Raw genomic sequence first — 19,197 nt, 5'->3', positions numbered from 1 at the left:
CATATCGTATAAACATATTATATTCTTGATATTCATGCAATATTTGCCACTGGGCGTTAAACATAAATCACCCTCCTGTCGGTCCAAATAGAATAAAGACCTCATTAATTTTGCATCCAAAAATATCTAACAGATATCTCGATGTGCCCCGTAGTTGTCTAAATGTTTGTATTGTTTTTTTCACGCTTCAGTGTGATCGCCGAAATAAATCATGATAGTACATACATGTATTTGATTTCTTTGCCAGATTTGTTTTATTCATATTACTTTATGTTTTTTTTTCTTCAATTCACAGTTGTGTCGTGATTGTCAGTTTGCAAATAATTCTGCTCAAATAAGAGCTAGGGGTGAGAGTATTTTTTCTACGTGCCGAAACTCTCGCTATAACTTTGTGCAATAAGATCGCTAGTTCTGTGCATTTTGTGTTTTTGTTGTGCATGTACTGATTTTATGTCATTTACGGAAACACCGTATCCTTATTTCTACTATAATTATGTGATATCCTTTATATAAAGTTAAGGTTGATTGACGTGTTAAAAGGTTATGTTTGTTATATCACTCCACGGATCGAAATTGAAAAAAAGCAGGCTGGTACAGGATTGGGGAAATGTTCGTAAATGTCGCCAACGTCGCCAACATTCTGAACAGTACCCTGTTCGCCAATGTCGCCAACGTCACCAACATTTTGCACAGTACCCCTGTTCGCAAACGTCACCAACATTCTATTCAGTACCCCTGTTCGCCAACGTCGCCAACATTCTAACTAGTACCCCTGTTCGCCAATGTCGCCAACGTCGCCAACATTCTAACCAGTATCCCTGTTCGCCAACATTCTAACCAGTACCCCTGTTCGCCAACGTCGCCAACGTCGCCAACATTCTTACCAGTACCCCTGTTCGCCAACGTCGCCAACATTCTTACCAGTACTTCTGTTCGCCAACGTCGCCAACGTCGCCAACATTTTGAACAGTACCCCTGTTCGCCAACGTCGCCAACGTCGCCAACATTCTAACCAGTATCCCTGTTCGCCAACGTCGCCAACGTCGCCAACATTCTTACCAGTACCCCTGTTCGCCAACGTCGCCAACGTCGCCAACATTCTTACCAGTACCCCTGTTCGCCAACGTCGCCAACGTCGCCAACATTCTTACCAGTACTTCTGTTCGCCAACGTCGCCAACGTCGCCAACATTCTAACCAGTACCCCTGTTCGCCAACGTCGCCAACGTCGCCAACATTCTTACCAGTACCCCTGTTCGCCAACGTCGCCAACGTCGCCAACATTCTTACCAGTACTTCTGTTCAACAACGTCGCCAACATTCTGAACAGTACCCCTGTTCGCAAACGTCACCAACTTCGCCAACATTCTGAACAGTATTCCTGTTCGCCAACGTCGCCAACATTCTAACTAGTACCCCTGCTCGCCAATGTCCTCAACATTCTTACCAGTACCCCTGTTCGCCAACGTCGCCAACATCGCCAACATCACCAACATTCTTACCAGTACTTCTGTTCGCCAACGTCGCCAACATTCTGAACAGTACCCCTGTTCGCCAACGTCGCCAACTTCGCCGACATTCTGAACAGTACCCCTGTTCGCCAACGTCGCCAACATTCTGAAAAGTGCCCTTGTTCGCCAAGGTCGCCAACATTCTGACCAGTACCCCTGTTCGCCAACGTCGCCAACATTCTGTAACAGTACACCTGTTTGCCAACGTCGCTAACATTCTAAACAGTACCCCTGTTCGCCAATGTCGCCAACATTCTGAACAGTACTCCTGTTTTAGTACCACTGTTTGCATACTATCTAAACATAATGAAGGTTTGCCAACATAAAATATATTTAATGTTATTTAAATATAACATCTTCTTAGTTTCGCATGTGTTTGTAACACTGCATTTAGTTCAAATAAAAAAAATCTCTATAACTAAAAAATTATTACACCAGGGTTTTCATTATCACAAACCAGTCATTACATGAACTAAATTTCATCATTCATACAAAGACATAAATCAAAAATAAATCAACATGCAAACTTCTTTTTGTCATGTTCAGGACAATAAGGTATTTGATAACAAACCTTTTATGGTAATATACTATACAAAACACAAAAATGTTGTCATTCCTTAAAGCTAACAAAACCTAGTTATTCAGAAGGGTTATCGATATATAGATATATTTTCTTTCATTTTTTTAAATAAATAAGGACTTTAGTTTTCTCGTTTCAATTGTTTTACATTGTCTCATCAGGGCCTTTTAAAGCTGAGTATGCATTATGGGCTTTGCTCATTGTTAAAGGCTGTACGGTGACCTAAAGTTGTTAATGTCTGAGTCATTTTGGTCTCTTGTGAAAAGATGTCTCATTGGCAATCATTATACCACATCTTCTTTTTTTTTTTAAATAATCCCATCATCCTGTTAGCCGAATTCCACAACTTCCAAATGGTTTTAACAAGTACATGTACCCCTGTGTCTACAGTTAATTAAAGAGTCTTTCAAACTTGTTTGCCTTAAAATTGCCAACATTCAAATCATTAAAAAAATATATAAAAATAAGAATAAATAAAAAACTCATAATGACAATCAATACTTAAAAATATAAGGAATATATACTTGACCATCTTTTGTAAAATAAAAAAATCATGCAAATCTAATACCATCTCTAAAAAGTAATAGTTTAATCAAGTTGAACAATTGCAACCTATCCAGAAACTAAATAGTGCTACATTTTTTATGAGTAAATAGCTATAGCCCATAAATAGTTTCCAAAAAGGAATACAAAAATCTTCAAAAAACACTTACCAGCCTGCTAACACCCATTTAAACATCATTATAAAATGTAACAAGTGCTTTTAAAATAAAAAGCAGAAACTCAACAATAAAAATAAGGACAATAACATGTACATATGACAAACATTTATAACTTCGTAACATTATATATCTGTATAAAAATAAAATGTAAAAAGCATTCAATTCTTTAACTTTAAAATAACTATAGGCTTTAAAGAGCTTAGTCTAAGTGCATATTCTACAGTCTCAGAACACTTACTCTCCAACATTGATCTTGTCAGAATATCTCAATTCATTACAGTTTTATAACTAGATAATAAGACAAAATTTACATTTTACACTTTGTACTTTTTTTTACCATGTCTGCCATCTTCATTGTCAGGTGGACAGGCTCAAAAAACATATTTTACAAAAAAAATACATACTCCAATTATTATTGTAGCCATGTCTGGTAAAATTTTACCTACAAGTTTCAAATTACATCTTTGTTAAAGTAAACCATGTAAATAGACAATTTTAAATGAACATTATATAAATTAAATTTATATTCAACTAAAGATTTCTGGCTGTTGTGCAATACACAGTGCAGTCATGCAGTTGCGCAATACTAAGTATGCTGTTGGGCAATACTTAGTAAATCTTTTGTCAAAATTTCAAGATTCTTTATTTCTCAAACACCATAAAATAACAATGGTACAAAGAAGTTCATCAAAAGTTATATAGTAACATAATACAAACTCACTATATCAACTATAAAAAAATAAAGTTCAATAACTTTTTAACATTTTATTATAAGAAAATTTATAAAAAAACTAAAAAAAAGGTTATCCTAATACATGTAATAATAATAAATAAAAATCAGTCATCAAATCTTAATAAAAACTGCTTTAAGCACTTTAAGGATATTGTCCAAAACCTAAAAAATCAACCCTTTTTATAAATAAAATCTTACAATTACTCAGAAGGGTAAAATCTTCAATTTAGAAAAACCAAAAGAAAGCTTACAACAATAAATATAAAGTTTAAAAAAATGCAAAAAGCATTTTTCAGTAACTGTCTGAAAACTTAAAAATCACCCTTTTTGTACAAAATAAATCCCCATAACATGATAAATCAAAAAAGGTATAGTACAAAATGTATAAAAATCAAAAGGAAGCTCATATAAATAGAATTAAACAATTCACCACAGTTTCTTGCAAGTTGGTAAAACTATTTTTAAGGTTATAGTCTGTAAACTGAAGAATCTCCCCTTTTTTAATAAATAAAAGTAGGAAACGGAAAATCAGGTATATTATTATAAAAAAAACAAACTCATGGCAATATATATAAAAATAATTCACCAAAGTTCTTTTCATATTGGTTAAAGCGTTTTTAAGTTAATGTCAAACATTTTAAAGACGAACAGAACAAACATAAAAACAAACTTTTAACAATATACCATAATATGTCAGTTGAGTTATCATGGTCATGTCCCTTAAACATTAAGATATTTTTACTTGTAAAAGAAAAAAAGTCATCCTATCTTCTGTATTGAATTCTTATGATTTCTTTGCTCTAATAGAATTTTAAATTATCTGCCCTTTACAAATGTCTTTATTAATCATTTAAGTGTAATTTCATAGACAATTAAAATCCCATTTGTCTGTTATCTTCAAAACACTGCTCATTTACAAGCCCCCAAGGAGCAATTTTTTAGGCCTTGCCCAAATACTTTTAAAAGATCTTTGCCCAATCAGTTTCTTTTTTCAATTAATGAGATGAAACATTAAACTCTAATAAAAAAAAATCAGCAGCCTGGAAAAAATCATAAAAGGCATGAATTTACATCACAAAACTTAATAACTTTTGTGAGATTGTAAGAAAAATTTGCTTATACAAGTAAATTTTAAAGAAAATTAAGGGGAGATTATTCAAACATTATTTACTTACTTATATGTGTATATACACCTTATCGCTATTAACCTACTCGGCCGGCCTTTTGACGCATACAACAATCACTTTTCCATTGTGGCGTCAGATATCTTTAAGTAAATAAAGATAACTTGTACAAGTAGTACCCCTGACTGTACGTCGTCCCATAAATGGGCGTAAAACAAGCATTCTGTGAGTATTGCATGGCAATGCAAAATCCCCTACCATTTAAAAAAATAACTGTATTGAAACAAAATTGTAACTTGATTTATAACTTGTCATTGTAAACCTTATAACAAAAATCAAGTTAATGTATTTTAAACGCATGACAAAAAAAGTGTTTAAAACTGATTATTTCAAATAATTTTCTAAGCCCAACAACCAAATACTCTCCACAAAATTATCAAACAAAATCAAAATTTAAACTTTAAACTTTAACTGTTACGTACTTGGTACATGTATGATAAAGATATACTAATTATTAAATCCATATATACAAAAATGACAAAAAAGGTGAGAAAAACTGATTATTTTAGTAAATTTTCAAAAGTCAAAGGACCATAACTCTGCCCTAAATCATTAGACAGAAACAAAATTCAAAATTCTTTGTAACTTGCAATGATATAATAAAACAAACCAACATCATATCTTCACGAATAACAAAAACAGTGAGTAAAACTAATTTGCAAAACTGATGCTGATTAAAGAAACAAACCAATACTTTAAACTTAAACTGTTCATGGGTAAAAAATTAATTTGAGGCTCTTAACAAACTGTGTCACACCTAAATATATAAATTTGTACTTTTAACAAAGACAAATAAATGTCCACTCTCAAATCTTCATACATGTAGCATAGTATAAATCTAAAATGTAATTTAAGACTTAACAAGAATGTGTCCATAGTATACAGATTACCGACTCGACTCGCACAAGCTTTCTATGTTCTGCAGTTCAGTGGACCGTGAAATTAAAATCAAAACTCTAATTTAGCATTAAAATTAAAAAGATCACATCAAAGTTTCAGGTTAATTGCAATACAATTTCATCAATTAAAACTATTATAACCAAACCTTTTACCTAAAGAGAAACAAATGAACAAACAAACACACAGTCCAAAAAACATAATGCCCATAAATGGGGCATACACATTAATTTCAGGGAAGGATCCAGCCATTTTAAAAGGGAGGTTCCCAACACAGGACAAAGGGGGGTTCCAACTTCATGTCCCCATTCAAATGCATTAATCTGCCAAAAAAATGGGGGTTCCAACCCCTTAACCCTCCCCTGGATCCGCCAATGATTTTAAATGGTCTTGCTGATACTGTAAATTCAGAAATTATTGCGAGGTTTTTATTATTGCGAATAATGCGACTGAGTTGTAAACGCAATAATTAAAACTCGCATTTTGTAATATTTTAATTTAATTAAGCATGACTTTTCTCAAAATCGTAAAAATTAAAATCGCATTCAAGTGTAAAATGACAAAATCGCAATAATAAATGCACGCAATAATTTCTGAATTTACAGTAATTTTTGTTGTATACATTTTCTTAATCCCCCCCCCCCCCCCCCCCCCATTTTCCCCAAAAATGCATATATATGGGAAAAATCATCATTGCATATTCCTTAAATAAAATACTCCTCAGGGCGCAGCCTAATACAACCGCAGAGGTAGTACCCAAAACAAAAGGGGCAAGTACAAACACAACATTCAAGCTTGATACAACTCTTAATTTATATTGTGATTAAATAATTAACTCAGCATAAATTCTGACACAGAATAAATGTGGTCTAAGACTTTTAAATTTTCCTATTATAGTCCAATATCCAAAATCTAAATACATAGTTATATTCAGCATATTAAAAACCCAATAATCCAATTTTTCATAAATCAAACTAAATAGATATAGGAAGATGTGGTGTGAGTGCCAATGAGACAACTCTCCATCCAAATAACAATTTAAAAATTAAACCATTATAGGTTAAAGTACGGCCTTCAACACGGAGCCTTGGCTCACACCGAACAACAAGCTATAAAGGGCCCCAAAATTACTAGTGTAAAACCATTCAAACGGGAAAACCAACAGTCTAATCTATATAAACAAAAAGTTCGCTTTTGTACCCTTTTCTCCTCAATAAGGAACCAACTTCATAACTCATAACAGGACCCAAACATCAAAATGTAAATAAGTGGTGAGATTCAGCATATCAAAAAAAACAAAGAACTCAATTTTTGTTGAAATCAAACAAATTTTCAATTTGTACCCCAAATTAGACAATCTTCTGAGCCCTTAATCAAAAATCTAAATGTTTAAATTCAAAATATCAAAGAACCCCCAAAAAAATCAATTTTTGTTAAAATCACACTAAGTTTAATAATTAACCCTTTCAACCTTAATGTAAACCAAATTAAAAACCGAACCTAAAATTACAAATTAAATTTCACAGTACGATTCGTATATCAAAGTACACCAAGAACTCAATTCTTAAGGAAATCAAACTACACATGTAAGTTTAATTTCAAACCCTATGGACCATAATGTAGACCGATTTAAAAACGGTACCAAAACTAAAAATCTATATACAAATTTATATTAAGCATATCAAAAAAACCCAATAATTCATTTTTATTAAAATCAAACACAGTTTAATTCTGTACCCTGTGGACCTCATGAATGTGGACCATTTTAAATTTGGGGCCCAAAATCCAAAAATATAATACATGGTAACATTCAGCATATTAAAGAACCCCAAGAATTCAAGAATAAAACCCTGTTAAAATTAGTCCAAAAAATAAGCAATTTATACAAAAAAATAGAAAAGTATTGGTTTTGTCCCCTAATTCCTAAAAAAGTTAAGGCCATAACTCTCAAAATAAATTTAATAAAAATAAAATGGTGCTATGAAACTCCCAAGATATATATATGTTAAAAAAAAAATCTTCAATCAAAAGCAGGTTTAGCTTCACAATATGCTTTCATATAAAAAATGTTATAAATTGTTATAAATGCAAAGAAAGTTGTTTCTGTGGTGTTTTAAAACATTAAAACAAAGGTTAATTACTACCCTGAAAAAATTGTCGTCATAAAGATTTAATAAAATTATTTTATTTTTACCTGTTACATGAGGGTTGTAAAGGGGGATATTAAACACGGAAACGCATGAATTAAAAATCTCAAAAACGTTGCACGAAAAATAAAGGTCGGAAAAAATGAAGCATGTCAAAAATTACTGTAAATATTAAAGAAAAAATTACCACAAGTAATTTTTGAGTAGTTCTTCAAAATCATGCAGCCTTTATTAATGAACATAAAATTCTTGCGGTCAACTTTTACCATCTGCTACTTGCATCTTAATTATTTGAAAATAAAATATTATTCATAGTAATTTGATAGACTTCATTCATACAATAAATTTTGCAAAAGTAAAACATACATCAATTACTATTAGATTAAACAAATTTCAGAAGGTATTACACTATATTCCACACTTTTTAATTAAATGCGAAACATGGAAAACAAATAAGGGGAAACACAAAGCAAGCAAGTCAAGCCAAACATGAAAAAAGGAGAAATGAAAACATCAAAACACGAAATTTACGGAAAATAAAAAGGCCGAAAACGTTAAAAAAAATAACCCTTTACCACCCTTTTACATGTATATCATTGCGGCATACCATGTGTATATGTAACACTCAGAAACGTGTCCTTCCCCCCAAACATGTCCACATTGATGTCACTGAACTGCAAAACATGTCTAGTTAAAAACATCGTCAAAGCGTGTGATTTGTATAAACGCCCAAACGTGTCAATTTAAAAAAAAAAACCAAACGTGTCAAATCCCAAAAACGTGTCCATATCAAGCGTTATTTGGTTATTGCTATTCCATTAATGTATACTCATTATACCATTTCATTAAAAATATAGATAAGGTACTTTTTTAAACCAGCAAAAATGGGTAAAAGTGGGGGGCGTCCCTTCGGCTATGTCGTATGTAAATTGTAAGCAAACATGTTTAGTTAAACTGTACAGTCAACGGATGAAAGTGTCCCTTTCTCTGCAAATTAAATTTGTAATTACAGTAACCATTAATAACTGGCGTTGATCACATAACATTCATATTGATAAAAAGAATCTATAAAACATGAAATATTTGGCACTGGATGTTATGTCTCTTGCTCGTGTGTCTTTAGTGATGCTGGAAACATAAAATTTATTAAAAAAAACAGATAACCAGTTTATGATTTTTACAAAAGTTAAAAAAAAAATGCTGCTTAACTCCCGCCAGGCAATATTCGAATAAATTTAAAACGCATCATTGGAGTTTATAAGTACAAAATAATTTACAAAGTAACGGATTAATTCAACTCTATATATATGTGCAGATTCGCTCTTAATGCGTTTGAAATACTTGCAACTGAACAAGAAGCAATTTCAGTCAAAAATTAATTAACAATTACAGATTAAATTTTGAATTATGATATTCATTAAAAACCTACATTTAATTAACTAAAGCTATTAAATGAAAACTTTGTCACCTGTGTCCCCATTATTAAATTGTCGTCAACGTTATCAGCGATTTTATTTAGGAGATAAAATTGAGAATGGAAATGGGGAATGAGTCAAAGAGACAACAACCCGACCAAATAAAAAACAACAGCAGAAGGTCACCAACAGGTCTTCAATGTAGCGAGAAATTCCCGCACCCGGAGGCGTCCTTCAGCTGGCCCCTAAACAAATATATACATGAACTAGTTTAGTGATAATGAACGCCATACTAATTTCCAAATTGTACACAAGAAACTAATATAAAAATAATACAAGACTAATAAAGGCCAGAGGCTCCTGACTTGGGACAGGCGCAAAAATGCGGCGGGGTTAAACATGTTTGTGACATCTCAACCCTCCCCCTATACCTCTAACCAATGTAGAAAAATAAATGCATAACAATACGCACATTAAAATTCAGTTCAAGAGAAGTCCGAGTCTGATGTCAAAAGATGTAACCAAAGAAAAAAAAAAATGACAATAATACATAAATAACAACAGACTACTTACAGTTAACTGACATGCCAGCTCCAGACTTCAATTGTATATAATACATGTATTAACGCTAAAAGACATGAGACGTTCTGGCGTTAGATATTGGACAAGTTTTGGTGAATAAAATTTATCGGACACGTTAGGGGGTTATGAATTCGGACACGTTTGGGGAATATTGTACATTTCGGACACGTTTAGGGAGAAAAGACACGTTTGTGGAAATCGGACACATTTGGGGGGAAGGACACATTTGGGAGTGTTAAATATATGGCAGATAACATAGCCTAATATAAATACTGTATAAACTCACAAAAATCTCATTTATTATCTCAAATAAAGTATTATACCTTACATTGCCTTAAATTTTATTAACTAATCATTGCTAATAGTATATAAAACAGTCAAAATGAGTATGACTGCACTTTTAATCAGTTAATAGTCCCATTATGTCCAAGACCACACTTATTTTGCAGTGCATTTCTTTTAAAACAAAAATGAAAATAAAAAAAAATCCCACCTTCGCTTTCTCAAAAAAACTTTTACAGTGTGTTGTACTATTTTTGGGACAAATTATAGAAAAATTATAGAAAACTTCATTGGCTCTAACTCCAAATATGGACAATTTCATTTTTAGTGCGTCTTGAAATCTTTTCACATCTTCCAAAGTGCTAATTTTAAAATTTTTAGAGTGTAATTTGACCCCCCTACTTGCAATTTGAGGCATTAAACATGGAAAAATAAATTTGGAAGGCATATAAAAATTAATGGCAAGTAACCCACTGTCAACACTAGGGACTATATTTGTAAACAACGAAAATCAAGAGACGACAATTGTGGTCACAAACCTAAAAGAATATAAAGAGTTGTAAATTTAAATTTTAAAAGAACTTGGTATGACCAAAGCTTAATAAATTATAGCACTATTTAAATTACAAAGTTTCATAACAATAGCATGTATATTATATACAATAAGTTAAAAGGTCTATACTCATCTTTGCGTGTAAAATTTTGAACTATCAACATTTTTGGCTTTAAAAATTAAAATAGTGCAAAAAAAATACTTTTTAAATGTCTTAATATATAACTATATGCATTTAAATGGGAACATTAAGTTTGACCCCACAGGCACTCATCTCAACAACAAAAAATCCTATATACATGTATATAATATATATATAAAGGCAAGGATTTTTTCTAAGACGAGTGCCTGTGTTGGACCAGAGACATATAATAATATGGACCCTCCCCCCTTTTACTCTAGGTTGGGAACCCCATTCTTAATGTTTATCATGTTTATCCACAAGTCCTACAGCATTGATTGTAAAATTCTTCTCTACAAGCCAACAGAATCCAACCAAAGACATATAATACAATATTGTATATGTCTCTAATCCTGAGCTCTAATCCAACTAAAATTTTCAAAAAAAAAGTGTCTGGCTTGAAAACGCAAAAGTTAAGCGTAACGGCTGTAACCCCCTTTTAAAAATGTCTTAATTTATCCCTATAAAGTGTTCTGATAGTAATAGTAGTAAAAATAAATACGTACCACATTCTTATTTATATTAAAGTTGTCTTGAAACATGCCGGTCATGGACATTTGTCAATACATGTAACGTTGATTAAACTAAAATTTAATTCCTTTTTTTAGTCGGTATTTAATGTTTTTAAAAAACTTACAAAAATAAGGAACATTATGTATACCATTTCACAGCATTATAATGTTCTATATCATCTATTATTTTAAAATTAAGACTCAGTAAACGGTTAGCGGTCAATATTTCCAGGGAAAGTAACTTAGAGAAAACGGATGTTGACAACATGTGTATTTCCAGAAACAAGGACGGATACAATCCGAATTTAATTTTTCGCCAAAAATTGTTACCTATAATAATATATTTATATCTAAATTTAATGTTTACAAACATACTAAACAAAAAGTAAAAAATATTTTGTGCAAACTGTGCAAACAGTACATTAGAAATAATGTTGGATATATTGGTGAATAAAACATACAAAAATAAATATTGGCAAACTCGGGTATATTGCCAAATATTACATATACACATTGCATGGCGAGCAGTAATGTTTTCCTGAATGTTTGCAACCAAGCGAACAGTATTAGTTTGTAAATGTTTTGAATAGTAATGACTACATAAATATTGGCAATGTCAGCCATGCGGGCGAATATTTGAATGAATTTATAAATGTTGGCGAACTGTATTAAGTTTCGTAAATGTTGGCGACGTTGGCGAACAGTAATGAGTTCATAAATGTTGGCAAACAGTACAGTTTCTAAATGTTGGCGACGTTGGCGAAAAGTGATGTTTCATAAATGTTGGCGACGTTGGCGACGTTGGAGAACAGTAATGAGTTTGTAAATGTTGGCGACGTTGGCGAACAGTAATGTTTCATAAATGTTGGCGACGTTGGTGACGTTGGTGAACAGTATTGAGATCATAATGTTGGCGACGTTGGCGACGTTGGCGAACAGTATTGAGTTCATAAATGTTGGCGACGTTGGCGACGTTGGCGAATAGTAATGATTTCGCAAATGTTGGCGACGTTGGCGACGTTGGCGAACAGTAATGTTTCATAAATGTTGGCGACGTTGGCGACGTTGGCGAACAGTATTGAGTTCATAATGTTGGCGACGTTGGCGAACAGTATTGAGTTCATAATGTTGGCGACGTTGGCGAACAGTATTGAGTTCATAAATGTTGGCGACGTTGGCGAATAGTAATGATTTCGCAAATGTTGGCGACGTTGGCGACATTTGCGAACATTTACACAATCCTGTACCAGAATGAAAAAAAGAGGATTGAGATTACAAAAAAACTAGCTTTAACCCAATAGATATTCATTTGTCTATCCTACCACAGGAAGTTGGTCAGTGGTTGTCTTGTGTGATATATATTTTAATGCGATTGCTTAGTGGTGTACTATATACTGACGTTAGATCTTAATGCGTTTGATATTTGGTGTTTAGGTATTGACGGTTGTTACTTGTTAGAATTAACGGTTGTCATCTGGTGTAAATATTGACAGTTGTTATTTGGTGTAGTAGGATTTAACGGTTGTCATTTGGTGTAGTAAGAATTGACAATTGTCATCTGGTGTAGTTGGTATTGACAGTTGTCATCTGGTGTAGTAGGTATTGACGGTTGTTATTTGGTGTAGTAGGTATTGACGGTTGTTATTTGGTGTAGTAGGTATTGACGGTTGTTATTTGGTGTAGTAGGTATTGACGGTTGTTATTTGGTGTAGTAGGTATTGACGGTTGTTATTTGGTGTAGTAGGTATTGCCGTTTGTTATTTGGTGTAGTAGATATTGACGGTTGTTATTTGGTGTAGTAGATATTGACGGTTGTTATTTGGTGTAGTAGATATTGACGGTTGTTTTTGGTGTAGTAGGATTTAACGGTTGTCATTTGGTGTTGTAAGAATTGACGGTTGTCATCTGGTGTAGTTGGTATTGACGGTTGTCATCTTGTGTAGAAGGTATTGACGGTTGTCATCTGTTGTAGTAGGCATTGACGGTTGTCATTTGGTGTAGTTAGTAGGCATTGCCGATTACTATTAGGTGTTGTAGGTATTGACGTTTATATTAGGTGAAATACGTATTGACAGTTGTTATCTGATGTAGTAGGTATTGACGTTTACTATTAGGTGTAGTAGGTATTGACGTTTACTATTAGGTGTAGTAGGTATTGACGTTTACTATTAGGTGTAGTAGGTATTGACGTTTACTATTAGGTGTAGTAGGTATTGACGTTTACTATTAGGTGTAGTAGGTATTGACGTTTACTATTAGGTGTAGTAGGTATTGACGTTTACTATTAGGTGTAGTAGGTATTGACGTTTACTATTAGGTGTAGTAGGTATTGACGTTTACTATAAGGTGTAGTAGGTATTGACGTTTACTATTAGGTGTAGTAGGTATTGACGTTTACTATTAGGTGTAGTAGGTATTGACGTTTACTATAAGGTGTAGTAGGTATTGACGTTTACTATTAGGTGTACTAGGTATTGACGTTTACTATTAGGTGTACTAGGTATTGACGTTTACTATTAGGTTTACTAGGTATTGACGGTTGTTATCTGGTGTAGTAGGTATTGGCGTTTACTATTAGGTGTACTAGGTATTGACGTTTACTATTAGGTTTACTAGGTATTGACGGTTGTTATCTGGTGTAGTAGGTATTGACTTTTACTATTAGGTGTACTAGGTATTGACTTTTACTATTAGGTTTACTAGGTATTGACGGTTGTTATCTGGTGTAGTAGGTATTGGCGTTTACTATAAGGTGTAGTAGGTATTGACGTTAGTATTAGGTGTAATACGTATTGACGGTCGTTATTTGGTGTAGTAGGAATTGACGGTTGTTATTTGGGGAGGTAGGTATTGATGGTTGTTATTTGGTGTAGTAGATATTGACGGTTGTTATTTGGCGTAATAGATATTGGCGGTTGTTATTTGGTGTAGTAGGTATTGACGGTTGTTTTTTAATGTAGTAGGTAGTGACGTTTATGATATACTAAGTAGTAAATACAGATAAATTGTATGTGTAATACAATCATTTGCAAGCGTGCTGTATTAGCCACCCGTGATGATATCGATATCAGCACGGTTGTAAAAGCTTTATCGCACCTTTAATCTGTATGACGTCACATCATCGATTGCAGTCACTGTTGCAAAGGCTTTATCAAACCCCTTATCTGTATGACGTCATGTCAAACGTATAATCTGTATGACGTCATTTCACATAAAAAATCTACGTGAGGTATATGTATATAATATGCCAGCTATGCTGGCACTTATGGTAGAAGCATCGTTTTGGGACAAAGAACGATTACTCTTGCTAGACGACCCATCTGAAAAGTTTCGTCACTCAGATTCGTTAAATCTCGTACAATTAATTTTTTTTAATGGCTGCCAAAATTCTCGTTTTCACGCGATCTTGACAGATCGGAATAATTTCGATGTTAACTACGACATAAATTTTTATTTGTTTGCAAAAACAAGAATTCAGAAATTTTGGCTACTTGTGTAGCTTATTTAAATTTTATTGTACCACGGAAATTACCGAAGTTATGACAACAACATCTGACGCCATGTTTCGTCTGCTTCAACATTCCATTATCAGTGAGGTCAAAACAAATGTCCCAAATAATCACAGGTACTTCATTCAAAAGTCACAAAATCATAGTTAACGAAAACAAATTTAGCGTAAAAGTTCCGCCCAGACAAGGAAACACAGAAAAAAACGTTGCAAGCAATACATTTCGCATTCCTTTTTACAATACAATACAATACAATACAATATTTTTATTGTCAATCAAAGACGCCCTAAAAGAGCAGTACAATTTGTTACAATGATTATTATTAATTCTTAATGATATGCAAATGACAAAATATAGAATAAAGAAAATTGGCCATGCCGGGCATGCGGGGTAAACTCCGGTGCACTGGTTGACCACTGGGAACAGTATATCTAACGGGAAATGAATCTCGTAAGCATTTCAGTATAAAGTTATTTCACTCCCGTACGTCACGAGACTTCGCGAGATTAATGGAGACTGGAAGTGTCGGACTGAAAGCTATCGTGACTGCTAATGAATCATCCACATAATTCCACACGTTCAACAACGTTAATATATATGTTCCTGTTGACCATGACTCCTTATGTTCATCTGCCACATATCATTATTCCCCAAACCAAGGAACAGTCAATGAAATTCCTCCACCAATATGTGTACACAGGTAAATTCACAGTTCACAATAGTCATACACAAGTTTATCTTATTTAACATACATGTTTACGCCACGACAGTGTTAAAAATATTTCAAATGCAATTAAAATGGTAAAAACTAATTTTTAAAATAAGTTAAAAATAAGTTACAATAGAGACAATAAGTACAATTATATATAAAAAAAAATTTTTTTAACACTGTTAAAAAGAAAAAAATAGGAAAGTTTACAAGTGCAATCCGTAAAAAATTTAATAGACTTTAAAACTACTAAAAGAGGGAGATCCATGTGTACCCCGACATGTATATAGTACAGCTAAAATGATTTTACAGTTCTTCATTTTCTGTTTGCTTTTGTATCAATTTTTGTCAACACATCATAGCGCTTGGAATGAAGTGTATATAACAGTTGGCGACATAGCGGTACCAAGTGATTACCGACTCTATCTTCAACATCCTTGCACATCTTCTTTGGTAGGTAGTGATAAGGATTAATGATTAATGTTATTAAATCAATAGGAGTTTGCAGGCTCTATCTTGCTAAGACCAGACTACCTTCGTGTAGAATTTTGACGATAAGGGATGACCTTATTTGTGAAGTTGTTTCACACAACAAGATAAAATGTTCAATGGTTTCGTCAGCTTTATTACAGAGTCTACACATCGGATTTGTTGCATAGTTTGAATATTCCGCTTTATTAGATTGTAGTATGTAGGTTCCCGTAGCAAATTTAGTGCAGATTGACAGTTTCTTGATCTCCGTTATATTTGCACTTGTTGTTTTAAGTAAAGGATGAATTCTGCCAATGTCATATTCACAATTAAGATATTTTAGAGTTGAGTACCCCTTCATTTTGGTCTTTATGTCACCCTCCCAGTACTTATGAATCTTTTTGGTTATGAATCTCTTCCATTCAATCTTTGTTAATGGCTTATCAAGATACTGTTCTATATCTATGATGTCATATTTGCCACATATCTTTTTTAGATCAATAAACCAGCTATTGCTTGAGTAGGTTTTAATTTGAAGTTGTCGTTCAGCTATTCTCCATTCTAAGGACGATCTTTCAGATCTGGTTATATTCCCAAATAGTGTAATAATTTTAATATGGATCTCTGCTTCAAGTGGGAGCAAACCTGATAACATATAGACAGCCGGGTCAGCCACATTTAGTTTGAGAGATAAAATCTGTTTAATCCATCTTTTATGTTGCTGTTGTATAAGATCTAAATTTTTGCCTGTTGGTATCAAGACTTCTAGGCCGTAGGTCAAAACTGGCAATATGTATGTTCTAAATAAGGAGACTACTGTTTCCGGGTCTAATCCATTTTCCCCATGTAATCCAGCACCCATAAGACTGTACATAGATCTTCTGGCCTTTTTTATATTTTCAGTGATGGTTGCATTAGTAGAATCTTTTTGAGATTTTTTTATTCCAATATGAGAGGAGTCTTGGACAATGGGCATATCTATATTTTTAAGTTTCCAAAAACCTTGTTCAACATCTAGCATTTTATTACATGTTTTGATTGGCAAGACTACACTTTTTTGAGGCTGTAGTAGATATCCCTCTCTTTGGCTGAAATCAACTGCTAAATTTATCATATTTTGGAGTTCAAAAGGATTGTTGGATATCAAGGCAATATCGTCAGCACAAGTTGGCGCACAACAGTTTATATTTCCAATTTTGGCTCCCAGTCCAGAGTTGCTGAGAATTTGTAGTAGGGGGTTGATATAAACTTTGTAGAGGTCAGCACTAATGGCTCCACCCTGTCTTACACCTTGTTCAATATTAAACAATCGATTTGAAATTGTATTGCCCCATTTTACACAGGATGTTGCATTTTCATATAAATTGCTGATCAGTAAAATAGATTGCTGTGAGAATCCAATTTGAAAAAGACGTCGTATCAGGTTTTTATGAACTACAACATCAAAAGCAGATTTTCCATCCAGTAATGCAACATAGGTTGGTAACTTGAGATCTTTATTTTCTCTTTCAAATTCCTCAATGAACAGTTCACAAAGCAATGGAGTGGATTTTGCCGTAAAACCTTTTTGTAGAGGGTTTTGATGTTCCAAAATCTTATTATTTTCCCTTCCTTTAATTATAATCTCTATTATCTTCGAGTAAGTTGGTGTTATAGTGATCCCACGGTAATTTTTAGCATTCTTAATGTCACCTTTGTTTTTGAAAACAGGAAAAAGGGTTCCAATTTTTAGTAAATTTGGTATGTAGCAGTGTTCAAAACTTGTGTTAATTAAAAGTTGAAGATACTCTAAAAGTGTTTCGCTGGCATAAATGAAATTTTCAGCAGTGATTCCATAAAAGTCCATAGCTTTATTTGTATTTAATTTTTTTACAGCATTTTTCAGTTCTTGGATTGAGACTTTTTCATGTGAATAATTTTCCTTACATATTTTTAATATTATTTCTGTTTCAACCTCAACTGCTTCTAAATGATTCTGATCAAAGTTTTGATAGTTAGATTTTTTGGCAAGATCTCCGAAATGTTTTGTCCATCCTTCCAATACACTGTCAGATGTTTGATATGTTTCATTTTCAACTATAAGTTCTTCAATAAATCTACCCATTTTCCCCCTCTGTTTTCTAACTAGCTTATAAAATAATGTTGTATCACTGGATTTAGCATCCAAGATTTGTTGTCTAGTATTAATCCTTTCTAGTGCTTGCTCTTTTCTACATAGTGTCCTGAGATCATATGTGGTGATTGTTTTTTCCTTAAGATAGAGGTTATCAGGTTCTTTTGGTCGACCTTGTTGTTTCCAAATATAGAAGGCAGTTTTCTTTCTTTTCACAGCGTGTAAGATTTCGTCATTCATCACTGGAAGTTTCTTCTTTTTCTTACCCTTTTGTTTTCTTAGAGCAATTTTTGAAGTTGTATCTGATAGAATTTTGTTTAATTCATCAAATGCTTGATCTAAATTCAATTTTTCTGAGATAGGTTTGATTTTCTCTAATTTATCATCAATCAAAGTTTTATATTCATTCTTGTCCACCTTATTCCAATTAACTTTGACGTGTTTTGTATTAGTACGTTCTTTCATCTTCTTAAAGGATATGTCACATTTCAATGACAACATCAGTGGAGTATGGTCAGAGACGTTGCTATTTATTTCTTGTTTTTCAATCTTGATAACATTTTCCTTATAGTGATCTTGAAATAGAATGTAGTCTATTGCAGACATGGCTTGACCACTTGGGTGTATGAAAGTAATTCCTCATTCAACTGTTGAAAGTTTATGTTCTGACATAAAATTAGATATGGCTGTTTTTCGTTGAGAATTTGTTGAACTGTATATGTTTTCATTGAGGTCTCCACCTATTATCATTTGATGAGAGTTTTTAAAGGTTTCGAAAATTTCGTGAAGGTGGTCCAGACATTCATTGAGTTCAGTAAAGTGGTTATTAGAGCCCCTACATGGCAGGTAGACAGATATTAATATAGTATTGGGATTACCTCTGACTTCCACACATTGTATTCTTTCATTCCCTAGCTGCATTGGAGTAATTATATCGTCTAATTCACGTTTCCAAAGGATTGCCACTCCCTCGTAACCTCGAGGCATATGACTTGGTGGAATGGGATCATTCATATCGACCGCTTTACCAGTTCCATTGAAGTTTTTATGCAGTTCTTGTAATAGATGTATTTGACAATCAAAAAGCCAATGCTCCT

The 19,197-nt window shown here is 33.1% G+C and overlaps 1 protein-coding gene across 1 annotated transcript; it reads right to left on the bottom strand.

Moving 5' to 3' along the window:
* Positions 1 to 16,027: 16,027 nt before the first annotated feature.
* On the bottom strand, positions 16,028 to 18,706 carry LOC134691567 (uncharacterized). The gene has a single exon (XM_063552133.1). It carries the CDS (start codon positions 18,704 to 18,706, stop codon positions 16,028 to 16,030), a length of 2,679 nt encoding a protein of 892 aa, XP_063408203.1.
* Positions 18,707 to 19,197: the final 491 nt, after the last annotated feature.

Source organism: Mytilus trossulus, chromosome 11 (genome assembly GCF_036588685.1).
Source record: "Mytilus trossulus isolate FHL-02 chromosome 11, PNRI_Mtr1.1.1.hap1, whole genome shotgun sequence".
Lineage (NCBI taxonomy): Eukaryota > Metazoa > Mollusca > Bivalvia > Mytilida > Mytilidae > Mytilus > Mytilus trossulus.
Note: the sequence above shows the minus strand (reverse complement) of the source record. Positions and strands in the feature narration are given on the sequence as shown.